Source organism: Emydura macquarii, unplaced genomic scaffold, assembly GCF_026122565.2.
Source record: "Emydura macquarii macquarii isolate MOO-44397 ecotype Brisbane River unplaced genomic scaffold, CSIRO-AGI_Emac_v2 contig_75, whole genome shotgun sequence".
Taxonomy (NCBI): Eukaryota; Metazoa; Chordata; order Testudines; family Chelidae; genus Emydura; species Emydura macquarii.
In genome coordinates, this window is record NW_027130212.1 from 13,242,605 (window position 1) to 13,256,331 (window position 13,727).

Sequence of the window (13,727 nt, forward strand, 5' to 3'; positions counted from 1 at the left end):
TTGGGCTTGATGTTGCTATGTCCCCAATCTTTCATCAGTCATTTGTCTACTGTGCACCTTTACTATTTTAAACAATCTCTCAAATTATTCAATTAGTTCAAAGCTCAGTTGCTTTTATCACTAGTGAGACAAAGTGAGTGAGGTAATATTTTCTATTGGTAGTGACACCCTCCTACAGCTTAGTGGAGAACTTCTGTCTAATATAAACTTAAGATGCATCACCTCAGTCTTGCGAAGAGAAAATATTAGGAGCCAAGAATACTTATGACCTGGCGGGGGGGAAGGGGAAGAGATGCAGCCTGCAGAAGTCAAATGCATATGGCTACCTTAAGATGGCAGCTGCTTGTCCCCCCAGATTTAAAGGCCTGGGTATCGGAAGAGCAGTTTGAGAAGGATGCCTGGAAGAGGGTGAAACCAGACAGGAGTGATCAGAAGCTCCTACCCACTCAGGTAAGTAGTGCCTAGAGAAAGGATTGAAACTCTGTCTTCCTGAGGGCCAACGATCTAGGGGTAGGACATCTTAAAGGCTGTCAGTCTAGTATTCTGAAGTGGGCCCTGTTATGTTAGTGTTTCTGTAACCCATCTGGTTTTGGACAAGCTGCTTGTAGATAACCTTTCACTGTTCCATTCCGTGAACATGGCATAGTGTCTAGTTTCATTTTGTTTTGCCATGCTTCTGAAATTATCTTTCACCCATAAAAATTCTTGGAGGACAAGAGCATCAGTGGAATAACCCTGATGCATTTATTGAATTAAAAAAAAAACCAAAAAAAAAAAACCCAGCCGAGCTGCTAAAAATGAAAATAAAATTAAAATACTATCACAACCAAACAAATGTGACTACATTGGGTATTAGAGGTTATTTGAACAATGCTTTAATTTGGCAAAGAGTAGGCTTAAGGTTTTTCATAAAAACCCTTGTTACAGGCAAATAATTTAGAAAATAAATAAAATCTAAATGCCATAATGAAAGTTTGACTATATATGCATAATACATCACAAGAAATGTCACACACACACACATAATAAAAGTAACCCAGGAATACAATTACAAACCATCAGTCCTTACTCTACCCTTTCCAAGGTTTTTGGGGTTTTAGAAAGTGCATTTATACCAGTACAGCACCTGTGGCTGGTGGTGAAGGCTGAGGCTTAATCCTCGAAAGTGGACTTTTTGCTTTGGTAAAGTAGTGACTAATCTGTATTAACATGGAGGCATGCTCTGGTTAGAACAGTTCAAATCCTGTATAAAACGTGTTAGTAAGAGGGAGAGGGATATTCTACCCCCCACTTCTCCAGTTTTAATTTAGGATCCTCTTCTTAAGGAGAAAAGCAATAACACCGTTCACTCATAAGGATATATTTTCTTAATTTAGGAGACTATATTCCTTAATTTAACATGCTGAGGGCCCCTGTGCTTGTGTACTATTTAAAGCACACTAGCATGAATACATTCTGCCTGATACACACCCACCTTACTGACCTTGAATATTATAACCTCTTTCTGGATTTATTTAGTCGTTTTCTAAACCACCACCATCCAGCCTGCTTTATAGTAAACTAGTTTTTTATTTACCACTAATGTGCATTCCTGTAATTTTAGTCCTGGGAAAAAACTTGAAATATGTACACATTAATTAGTACTGTAAAATAAGGGAGCAGTGTTCCTGGGATTACTAGACCCTCTGTCCCTTGTAAATGCTGAAGTCCTATTATTACAGCTCCCCATAATCCTTGGCTTCCTAGTAGGTAGAGCTATGAAATCATTTTGTCATGTCTCTATGGGACTGAAGAAGAAGAGTACAAATAATTATGTCTGCCTGTTCATTCTGAAACCTCATCCTTGCCAGTAGAAAATGAGGTTATATTTCAGTTTTGATTTAACTAGGTTTAAAGCATTTAGAAAGTCAGCAAGACTTTCTGTAGCCTTTGGTGCTCAGTGTAAAGGGAATGCCAGTTCTGTTTAGCAGCTGTCTAAATGGACTGGTTTTGTATTGAGAAATGTTACACGTTAGTGAAGTGTCAGTACCTGAGGGATTTTAAAGCTTGTTTGAGCAGAGCTAAGGCAATAGCCAAGACATACCTCTAATGTTTTCATCCTAGAAAACTGCAGAGCTGCTACCTGGAGTCCTGTCCTCACAATTATTTGCAGTTCTCTTTTGACCGGCCAGCTACAGTTGATGCTCCCTTTGGGAGAGCAATTCTGAAGTTCTTGCTTAATTAGAACTCAGTCCACCTTCATGGGGTTGTATTAGACTCTCACAAAAAGGAAGATGTAGACTAGGCTTTAAAGAAGAAAGGCTGTTTGCCAGTAAGCAGTTCTTTAAGATGGGCGACAGTTCAATTACCCATTCACCCTCCTCAGAATTCAGTGAAGCTGAGGTTTAGCAAGAGGACCAGCCAGTGATTACTGAGCCGCATCTATGGGCTCTACATGGTTGGTGCTATGAAGGGACAGCTGTGTGGTCCCAATAGCTGTCGCTTTTCTAGAAGGTTTGTGAAGCTCATTGCCAGTGGGGGAAAGACGGGGATGTTACACAAATGTTGATGTGCGATGACCGTCTCTCACACACTACAGTCCCAGTAAGTAATGTGTTTGTATTGAACACAAAGGATTTCATTCCAGAGCTTTTGGGTAAAGTTCACATTAACCACTGAGTGTATGGTGGATGCAAGAAAGGCATAATCTATGAAAAGTTGTACTTATCGTGGAATTTATAACTCAGTAATAATCAACTAATGCAGACAATTGCTCACAGCTAAGCAATGGTCTCCCCACCACCACCACAAACACATACAGTAACTTGAATTTGAACTTCTAACCTTTTACATTAAAATCAAGTTCACCCAAGACATGTTACAGTTGAAATTGACTAAAGGCAATAAATGTTTCCGGTGCTCTGCTTTTCAGACTGGCAAAATACTTTAAAAAAAAAAAAAAAATCAGAGGCCTAGAAAGCCTCAACTACACTCAGGAAACTTCACCGGCACTCATGATGCTCCTTCATAATGGAACTAAAGGTGTTCTGGTGTAAACTTGTCTTCACTCTCTTTTCCCTCTGTCTTCGGTTGCAAAACCAAACTCTCACAACTTCCTTCTCAAGGTTGAGCCCCTCTGCCATCCGCATAATCTCTTGAGAAGAAGGCTTGCTTTGTTCACCGAAGTGTCTCTCTAGAGCTTCTTTAGCAGCAATGCTGGAAGAAGGGATAAAATGACACGTTTAGTGACTTTGGACATGCCCAGCTCACAGCTGCTATTTTAGGATCAGCTGCAATGATATGAACATTAAAAATATTGCACTAAAAAGGCAAGAAATGGCTTTGCTTTCCCTCTTTCTGTAAAAACCACTGTTTAAAGGACATTACGGTTCTATGCTGACATGGGCTGCAAAAATCGGATAGTATCTTTCCCTTTAATCCACACTGAAAATCGTAAGGATTTTATTGTAATTGTAAGGGTAACCCATGAAATGTAGTTCATGCAAGTTAGATAGCTCATGGCAACCTATTCCAACAATCATCACATTCTCTAAAAGTCAAGTTTTTAACCCATTATTTGCACTGCAGTAGCACCCAGGGATGTGCTTTGGTTGTGCTGGAACAGTCAGTATAAAAGTTAAGTGCTATTTTCTTCCCATATGCAGACAGCAAAGCTGAATATAGGATTTGCCGCCTCTTTTTTTTTTTTTGGTGCTGGTTGTTCTCCCAAAAGAACGAGAGTGCCTGAAACATGCTTGTACTAAAGCAATTAGAATGAAAAGCTTGATCTTGTCAGACCTAGTTTTAGCAGCAGTTGTCTTTTTCTTTACCACAAGAGGTCACTATACACTTTAGTCTAGCTATGAAGCATGTTTATTTCTGTCAGTGAGGTTCAAGACACTTCAGCAGAAATTCTAGTACAGGTGAAAAATTATGCACATAACTTTAGAGTGACCTTAGTGTAATTTCATTAGAAATGCATTTTCTTTGGGTTATCGATACTAGCTAGCTGAAAGCTGAGTGTTCAATAGGTGAACAGCTGTAGTTATAAATATTTAAATACAGTTTTCAGTGGTCAAACAGCTGAAAAATAATATATAATTTCCCACATCCATATTATGGACAGTTTGATCAGGTTATACAAAGGTCCTGCAACTAGAGTAGGCTAATTCGCTTACTGTTTTTCATCAACTTCTATTTTGTTCTCAAGCAATCTACCTAACAATTCTCACTGTCTTCCATGAGAATAAAGTGCAGATAAGGTACTACTGTATTCCTGCTCATTCTTAAAGAGGTTCCCAAACTGAGGTCCCATTATCCCAAAGAGATCAGTGAAGATTTTCTTACTGTGTCTGCAGCGCGCCCACCCTTTCCTTGCACTGTGTATGGATGTACACAAAAACTGATCATTTACAGTGTGTACAGAACCACTAAGTTTGACTGGCCTGCAAATCAAAAGCATTAACATTTCATGGATGCCAGCATTGCACTGCACGCAACTGATGCATCAGGAGTGTGACAGCTGAGCAGCAGCCCACCATGTATAATTGGAGGTGACATGTCTCCTGTGAAGAGATCTCTCATATGGAGTAATTAGAAAAAGGTCTTTACCTCCAAATACGAAACACCATTGATCTCTGAAGATTACTCCAGGCTGCCACTCTTGTGGTAAGATAGAAATCTAGAGTCATGCTGGTTTTAACCAAATTCTTTTGCAGCCCCCACTCCACAGATCAGCAGCAGAGCTGTAAAGACTGACTGCTCTTTGCAATGACACTGGGATTCTGCACAAACTAATAAAGGTATAGGGACAACTCTGTGCACTGGAGTCATTCCTGGTCCAGGTCATAATAGTTTGGAACAACCTAGCAGAAAGGAGGGGGGCCACCACAATTCTCCTCATGTTTAGCTAATAGGTGGATCAAAGTACACATTTTTATTGATGTATCATCACCCTATCTGGTTTTGCTTATTTATGTATGTACATACTTTTGTTAATGAGATATATTAACAACAATAGGGCCTATGCCCACTCTGCTTCCACTGGCAGAGGGGGGCTGAACTCCATAGATCTGGAGCACCAGAGATGAAAAAACAGAGGAAGCCAGCTCCAAGGTATACTCCCCTCCCCTCTTTCCTTACAGCCTGTGAAAGCTCCTCTGCAGAAGCTTCACAGGATCCAGATCTCTGGCAGAGGGCAGGGAGCAGATGTTCTTTGCAGCAAGCTTCCCCCAACCCACCAGAGCTAACTAACCACCACAAGTTGCAGCAAAAGAAGTGCAATTTCTCCTGTATCATCAAATCTCCCACAAAGGAAGTTCAGAGGCTGTATAAGGGGCCTGTGAGGTACAGAAGCTTTTACTTAAGTTGGACAAAAGATAGGACTAGCAGGGGATCATAAATGGGTATGTTTTTTACAAACAAAAAGTGTGTGTGTGTGTGGAGAGAGGGCGGGGGGTTTGAAAAAATGTAAAAGGTTTTGGTGCAGCTCCTTAGTTGGTTAACAAATGGGATGAAATTTTTTTTGTAAAAATTTTCATACAAAATTTGTCCCTGTTTTTCAAAATTTGTCTTTTTCCCAACCAGTTCTACAAAGGCCTTTATGGAAAAGTATTAATTAGATTTCAAACCTAATAGGGATCTCTTTTTTTTTTTTTAAACTAAAAAGGTTTCCAATACATAGTTTTGTAAAGTATTTATTACCTTATAGTGGTTCTGCGCTTTCTTTTCCGCTCATTTACTCCAACTTTTTCGTTGTATAAAGCTATATTAAAAAAAAAAAGGGGCAGGGGAGTTATTGTTTCAAGATGAAAACAAGTACAATCATTTTTAGAAAAACAAGGTTACTTACCAGTAACTGTTGTTCTTCGAGATGTGTTGCTCATATCCATTCCAATATAGGTGAGTGCGCGCCCCGTGCATGAGTCTCCGGAAGCTTTTTTGCCCTAGCAACCCCCGCAAGGTTGGCTCTGGCACCCTCTGGAGTGCCGCGCTCATACCACGATATATATGGCACCACCGACACTGTGGGCCCCCAGTCCTTTCTTTCTGCCAACTCCGACAGCAGGGACGGAGGGTGGGATTGGAATGGATATGAGCAACACATCTTGAAGAACAAGAGTTACTGGTAAGTAACCTTATTTTCTCTCTTTGAGTGATTGCTCATATGCATTCCAACATAGGTGATTAATTAGCCATACCTTGGAGGTGGGTAGGAGTCACTGGCGAGCAGCCCTTCTCAACACGGCTCCGCTGACGCTCGCGTCCTCTCTCGCCTGCTGTACGATGGCATAGTGGGATGTGAAGGTGTGTACCGATGACCAGGTCGCTGCTCTGCAGATGTCCTGCAGGGGCACTCGTTCCAGGAAGGCCGCGGATGAGGCCTGGGCTCTGGTGGAGTGTGCAGTGACAGGTCCTGGGAGTGGCACTTTTGCCTGCTCGTAGCAGGTCCGTATGCAGGCGGTGATCCAGGTGGAGATGCACTGGGTGGAGACAGGTGAGCCCTTCATCCGGTCCGCCACTGCCACGAACAGCTGTGACGACTTCCGGAACAGCTTGGTCCGGTCAATATAGTATGTCAGGGCTCGTCTGACGTCCAACGAGTGCCATCTCCGTTCCTCCTCTAAACCGTGTGGTTTAGGAAAGAACACAGGGAGGAAGATATCCTGGTTGTAGTGAAACTGAGACTCCACCTTGAGTAGGAAGGCTGGGTGGGGTCTCAGCCGCACTTTATCTTTATAGAAGACCGTGTAGGGGGGTTCCGAGGTCAATGCTCTTATCTCGGAGACCCTCCTAGCCGATGTAATGGCCACTAGGAAGGACACCTTCCAAGAGAGAACGAGCAGCAGGCATGTAGCCATGGGCTCGAAAGGTGGTCCTGTCAGCATGGCGAGGACCAGGTTTAGATCCCAGAGAGGCACCGGGTCACGGACCTGCGGATACAGCCTCTCCACCCCTTTGAGGAACCTAACTGACATGGGGTGCGAGAATACTGACCTCCCTTCCGTTGGCTGGGGGAAGGCTGAGATGGCCGCCAGGTGCACCTTCAGGGAGGCCAGTGCTAGACCCTGCAGCTTCAGATGGAGCAGGTACTCCAAAATCACCTGTATGGGCAAACAGCTTGACAGGATAGCCCAGGACTCCGCCCAAACAGTGAAACGCCTCCATTTAGCCCTGTACACCACCTGGGTGGACTGCTTCCTGCTTCCCAGCAAGACTTGCTGGACCTGCGCCAAACAGGCTCTCTCTCCCTCCGTCAACCACAGAGCCTCCATGCTGTCAGGTGGAGGGAGTCCAGGTCCGGGTGCAGCAGGAGTCCCTGGTCCTGGGAGAGCAGGTCGTAGCATTTCGGAAGCGGTATTGGCGTGGCTATGGAGAGGTCCAGCAGCAGGCTGTACCAGTGCTGCCTCGGCCAAGCTGGTGCGATCAGGATGACGTTCGCTTTGTCTCTTGATTTTTAAGAGTACTTTGGGGAGCAGCGGGACGGGGGGAAAGGAGTACATTAGGGGCCCCGTCCACATTATGAAGAAGGCATCGGAGACGGAGTCCAGCTCACGACCCTGGAGGGAGCAGAATTTCGGGCACTTCGTGTTCCATGTCGATGCGAATAGGTCCAGTTGGGGATCACCCCACTTGCGGAAGAGAAAAGTTGTCACCTCCCAGTGTAGTGACCAGTCGTGGCGGGGTAAGAACAACCTGCTGAGGCGATCTGCCTCGTCATTCCTGACCCCCGGGAGGTGAGAGGCAGACAAGTGGAAGTCGTGCCTCACCGCCAGGTCCCAAAATCGCACCACCTCCTGGCAAAGAGCCGAGGCGCGAGCTCCCCCTTGCCTGTTTATATAAAACATGGCTGCTGTATTGCCTGTCATGACCTGAACCACCCTGCCCTTCAGGAACCTGAGGAACACCTTGCAGGCCAGACAGACTGCCCTGACTTTCCACACGTTGATATGGAGTTGCTGTTCGTGTGTTGACCACAGCCCTTGTGTGCTGAGGTCACTGCTCATGTGGGCCCCCCAACCCACATCTGAAGCATCCGTAATCAGGGTTATGGAGGGTGTCAAGTCTGCAAAGGGGACACCCCTCAATACCTCCACCAGATTTGTCCACCAATTGAATGACGCCAGTACTTGGGCTGGGACAGTCACCACCCATCTCAGGGGGTGCCTGGCCGGGGCATATACAGAGGCCAACCAACCCTGGAGGGGCCTGAGTTTGAGGCGAGCCAGCCTCACCACGTAGGTACATGCCACCATGTGCCCCAACAGCTGAAGGCAGTGGCTGGCTGTCGTCGTGGGGGACCTGTGGAGATTGGCAGTCATTGCCTCGAAGCGGGGCTGTGGAAGGAAGGCCCTGGCTTGAATGGCATCCAGGGTGGCCCCGATGAAGTCTATTCGCTGTACTGGTGTGAGGGTGGACTTCTGCTCATTTATGAGCAGACCCAGCCTGGCGCATATTGCGCAAGTCAGTGTCATGCTGTTCTGAACATGGTCTCTGGACCTGCCCCGGATTAACCAGTCGTCTAGGTAGGGGAAGATCTGAACCCCCTTGCAGCGGAGGTGGGCAGCCACCACCGCCATGCATTTTGTGAAGACCCTGGGTGCTGAAGAGAGCCAAAGGGAGGGCTGAAAACTGGTAGTGACCACCAGCTACCTGAAAGCACAGAAACCTTCTGTGTCCCGGGAGGATGAAATAGGTGTCCCTGAGGTCGAGGGCGGCAAACCAATCCCCTGGATCTAGAGTGGGAATGATGGAGGCTAGGGAGACCATGCGGAATTTGAGGTGCCTGATAAACTTGTTTAGACGCCGAAGGTCCAGAATGGGCATGAGGCCTCCCTTCGCCTTGGGGATAAGGAAGTACTGGGAATAAAACCCCCTGCCTCTTTCCTGAGAAGGAACCTCTTCCACCGCCCCTAAGAGGAGGAGGGTGTTTACCTCCTGAATGAGGAGCTGCTCGTAAGAGAGGTCCCTGAAGAGGGATGGGGTAAGGGGAGAGTCCGGAGGAAAGGCCGAGAGTTGCAGGGCATAACCTCTCTGTATTACACTCAGTATCCAGCGGTCTGAGGTTATGCTCTGCCACTGCGGGAGGAACGGCCGTAATTTGTTCATGAAAGGCCAAGTAAGATCCAAGGAGATGGGGGTGGGTGCCACCCTCGTGTGCACCATCAAAACTGACGCTTGGTGCCTTTCTGCGGCCCTTGTTGGGAGCCCCTGGCAGGGCCTTGGCGGTCCCGACGGTTTGAGTGTCGGAAGCGGTCTCTACCCCTCCTTGCTTCGGTGGGTCTGGGAGGTGGTCTGGGTGGAGGCTGCTGTTGTTGTTGCCTTGGGGGGCGCGATCTGCCCTGGCGCCTTGCGGCACGTATAGGCCTAGAGATCTTAAGGTGGTCCTGGAGTCTTTTACGGCGTGCAACTTCTCATCAGTCCTTTCTGAGAAGATGCCTGCTCCAGTAAAGGGCAGATCCTGTATGGCCTGCTGCACTTCTGGAGAAAGGCCGGAGGATTGTAACCAAGCCGCCCGGCGCATGACAATGCCAGAGGCCATAGCCCTCCCTGCAGCGTCCGTGGCATCACTGGCCGATGGTAGGGCGGCCTTTGCAACCAAGTAGCCTTCCTGGACTAGTGTGTTAAAGTCCATTATCATATCCTGGGAAGGCCTTGGACAAACCTCTGGAGGGAGGACTACAAATTGAGGTTGTAGCGTCCCAACAGCGCTTGGTAATTAGCCATGCGGAGCTGTAGCGCTGCTGTGGAATAGACCATCTTCCCAAAAAGGTCTAGCTTTTTGTTCTCCTTATTTTTGGGAGTATTTGCCTGGGCACCCTGTCTGTCCCGCTGGTTCACCGCATCCACGACCAAAGTCCCCGGGGCGGAGTGGTTATAAAGATATTCAAAGCCCTGCGGTGGGACATAGTATTTCCGCTCCACTGTTTTAGAAGTGGGTGCCACCGAGGCTGGGGTCTCCCAGAGGGGCTTAACTAGTTTAAGAACCCGATCGTGTACTGAGAGTGCAACTCTAGATGGACCCACTGGTCCTACAGTCCCAAAGAGGGAGTACTCCTCCTCTGATAGCTCCTTAATGTCTAATTTTAAATTGTCTGTCAGTCGTTTGAGGAGCTCTTGGTGGGTTTTGAAATCTGGCAGAGGGGTCCTCTGGTCCCTAGCAGTTGTCTCAGCTGGGGATGAAGAGGAAGACTGAGGAATGGGACCTGTGGATGGGCCCTCCATGGTATCAGACTCTTCTTCCGAAGAGTTCCCCTTATCCAATTGGCTTTGGGGGGGGGGGGGGGGGTTAGTTCCCATGGAAGGTGCTGACCCCGTGCTCTGGGTATTCTGAGGGGGCCATTGCCAGTAGGGCCATTGCCAAGTCCCTATGGCCACGTCGGCACTGGTCCCGGGTATGATGCAGGTCCTTGTGGTACCAGTCCCGGTACCGGGTATGAGGCAGCCGCTTGGGTGGCAGCGCTGGTGGAGCGGTGCCTCCTGGTTCTGCGGTTTCTGTTCCCCTGCTCCAGAGATGTACTTCGGGATGACCAGGAGCGATCCCGGTGATGTCTGCGGTGCCGGCGTGGGGGTGAGCAGCTGGAGGAGGTGGAGAAATGTCTCCTGGGCACCTCTGATTTAGTATGGCGCCTTTGAACTGGAGACCTGGAGCGGTGCCGCTCCAAAGTGCACTCCTTATGCTGCGGTGCCGAAGCAGTCGGTGCCACGTACTCCGGTGCCGGCACCCGCACCGGGCTGCGTGTCGGGGATCTGGAGCCCCTGCGGTCTCGACTAAGGCCCCTGGGTATAGAAGAGCGGGTGCGACCATAGTCGGGGGCATCAGCCAGTGCCGAGCTGCACGGTGCCGCGGGCCGCACTGGACTGAGGGCTTCACGATGCCTTTCTCGTCCAGGTTGTTGGATCTTAGAACATGGCAGGCTGTAGACCAGGGATCTAGACTGGTGCCAGGAGGATTTGGTCCTTTCAGCCACTGGGATCCACGCCGGACTCCGTGCCGGGGATCGGGAGCATTGTTCGCGCCTTGGTACCGAGGGTGCCTGTACCGGGATCGGTGATGGAGGCCGGTGCCGGCTGTGTCTCGGGAAGCTTGACCGTCCAAGTGAGCAGGACCGGTGCCGAGAGTCCTTTGGTGAGCGAGACCGGTGCCGGGTGTCTCTAGGCGAACTGGACCGCCTGAGGGAGCAGGACCTGTGCCGGGAGGGAGATCGGTGCCGGGTGCGAATGCTCGGCGAGCGCACCAGGCTGCGCACTGTGGAATGTCCCGTCTCTCCCGTGGTCGCCAGTGCTGAGATGTGGGCAGGAGAGCGGTGCCGGGATTCCAAGGACCGGCCACCATCAGAGGCAGAGCTGTGATGTCTCCGTCTGGAACCTCGTGACCACCCCTGGTGCCACGGTGTCGAGGGTCTCAATGACCTTTGGTCGGAGCTAGGAGGGGAGCTGTCGCTGTCCCTCCTCGACCGTCTGGGGGGAGACCTCGAATCCCGTCTCTGCCACCCACTGGGGTAACCCAGTGCAGGTTTACCCCGAGACGCTATTCCTGGAACCCTTGGCCGAGGGGGGGACGGAGGCGTGGGCATGCCCATGAGTCCCTGCAGGGGCACTACCCCATCCCCCGGGGTCGGGGGAGGCTCCCTGTGTGGAGATGCCAGTGCCGGTGTAATGGTGATGGCATGGGGCTAGGGCATCTCCTGAATCACCCCCTGCTGTACTGGTCACAGGGGGGAGGCCATATAGACGGCCTCGGGCCGTTTCTTCCTCTTCGGTACCCGTTTTTGCGTCTGTACCGGTGCCGGTGGAGTGCTCTGAACCGACGACACGGTCGGTGCCGCCGGAGACCTGGAGGGTTCAGAGTCGGGTCGAAGTGCTGACTCCATTCAGGCGAACATCCTGCTCCTTTTGTGTCCGGGGTTTGAAGGCTTTGCAAATTTTACATTTTTCCTTGCGATGCAGTTCCCCAAGGCATCGAAGGCATCTGTCAAGGGGATCGCTGACAGGGAAGGCCTTCGCACAGGTCACACAGGCTTTAAACCCGGTCGAGCCCGGCATGGCTCAGTCCAAGCCCCTAAGGGCTAATGCCTACTACTTAACACTAACTACTTAACACTAATCTAACTGTTGAACCAACGATAACAATTGAAAAAAGAAAGAACAAGGGTAGCTACTTGCTTGTGATAGCAAGGGGCAAGCATTCCAGCTACCGTCACAGGCGGAAAGAAGGAACTGGGAGCTGCTAGGGCAAAAAAGCTTCTGGAGACTTGTGCACAGGGTGCGCATTCACCTATATTGGAATGCATATGAGCAATCACTCGAAGAGAGAACTATTGTTACCAGTCATTTTTAATACCAGGAATTCAGCAGATATGGTTGCTGAATAGTCTGCTTTCAAACATTTCTCTGTAGGTCATCTGGTGGCTGAATGCTGTAACTGCAGTCTTCAGGAGCAAGCAAAGGTTTATGTTGTGAACAGAGCTGAGGGAACCTTTCCGTGTTGATTTAAAGCAGATTCATTTTTTGAATGTGTCAGAACCAGTCTGTACCAAAAAAAAAAATGTTTCTGGTCCAGATAATGTTTCCCTGGGTTGAATCTTGCTGCACACTCAGAGGCATGGTTTGGGTTTGATCAGAGGTGGTTGTTTTGTTTTGTTGCAGTTTTGTACCAGTGGGTTTAATGGTCATGGTGGAAAAAGTTGACATAGTTTTTTTACCCAAGAGATGTAGTTCATTTTTAAAATGCACTGGAGAAACATCAGTTTGTTGGTCTGGATATCCACACACAGAACACAAGCGTTTGTACCCAGTTTTGACTAAATTTTAATGAAAGATTCTGAGCATGTTCCAAACAGCCATTGCTGGCTCATGAAAGCAGGCTGAACACATTCATGGGCTAATTTTGGGTGCATCTGAGATTGCGTCATCGGCTTCCTCAAATATGGGATGCTGTTGCAGAATGGAGGACTGCTAGGAAGAGATGGGGTCCGCCTGACCAAGAAGAGCCAGGGTATCTTCGTGTACTGACTCCCCAACCTAGATTTCAACTAGATTCAACTGTTGACAAATGCATTAAAAAGTGACTTTAACAGAGGGCTAGATGTTGTGCGGGACATGGAAAATTACAATAGGATCACAGAAGCAACAAGAGGGAAATTAGTGGGGGAATCAGCTCAACATCTTAGATGCTTAGACAAATTTTCCAGTCAGTTCTGGGGAATTCTGGGGAACTGTGTGTTTCAGAAAGTGGAGAAAGTAGATAAGGGGACAGCCATTTTATACTTGATTCTGACCAACAGGAAGGCATTGATTGCAAATCTGAAGGCAATCTGGGTGAAAGGGATCATGAAATGATATATTTTATGATTCTAAGGAAAGGAAGGAGTGAGCAGCAGAATAGGGATAATGGACTTCAAAAAAGTAGACTTTAACAAACTCAGAGGACTCATAGGTAAGATCCTATAGGAAGAAAATCTAAGGGATAAAGGAGTTCAGGAGAGCTGGCACTTTCTCAAGGAGACAATATTAAAGGCACAACTGCAAACTATCCTGATGCAAAGGAAAGATAGAAATAATAGCCAATATGGCTCCATCAGAAGCTCTTTAATGACGTAAAAATCAAAAAGGAATCTTACAAAAAGTAGAAACATGGAATAATTGCTAAGGATGAGTATACAATAATAGCACAAGCACGCAGGGACAAAATCAGAAAGGCTAAGGAATAAAATGAGTTACACCCACCAAGGGACATAAAGGCAATA

The 13,727-nt window shown here is 48.0% G+C and overlaps 1 protein-coding gene across 1 annotated transcript in view; it reads right to left on the bottom strand.

Annotated features, from left to right (window-relative positions):
* Positions 1–2,209: 2,209 nt before the first annotated feature.
* The window catches only part of POU1F1 (POU class 1 homeobox 1), a 30,556-nt gene continuing 19,038 nt past the window's right edge, over positions 2,210–13,727 (bottom strand). Inside the window, exons 5-6 of the mRNA XM_067543061.1 lie at positions 5,683–5,743; positions 2,210–3,195 (exon numbers count right to left, since the gene is read on the bottom strand). Of these exons, the coding sequence (XP_067399162.1) occupies positions 2,982–3,195; positions 5,683–5,743 (275 nt within the window). The 3' untranslated portion in view covers positions 2,210–2,981. The remainder of the gene's footprint in view (positions 3,196–5,682; positions 5,744–13,727) is intronic.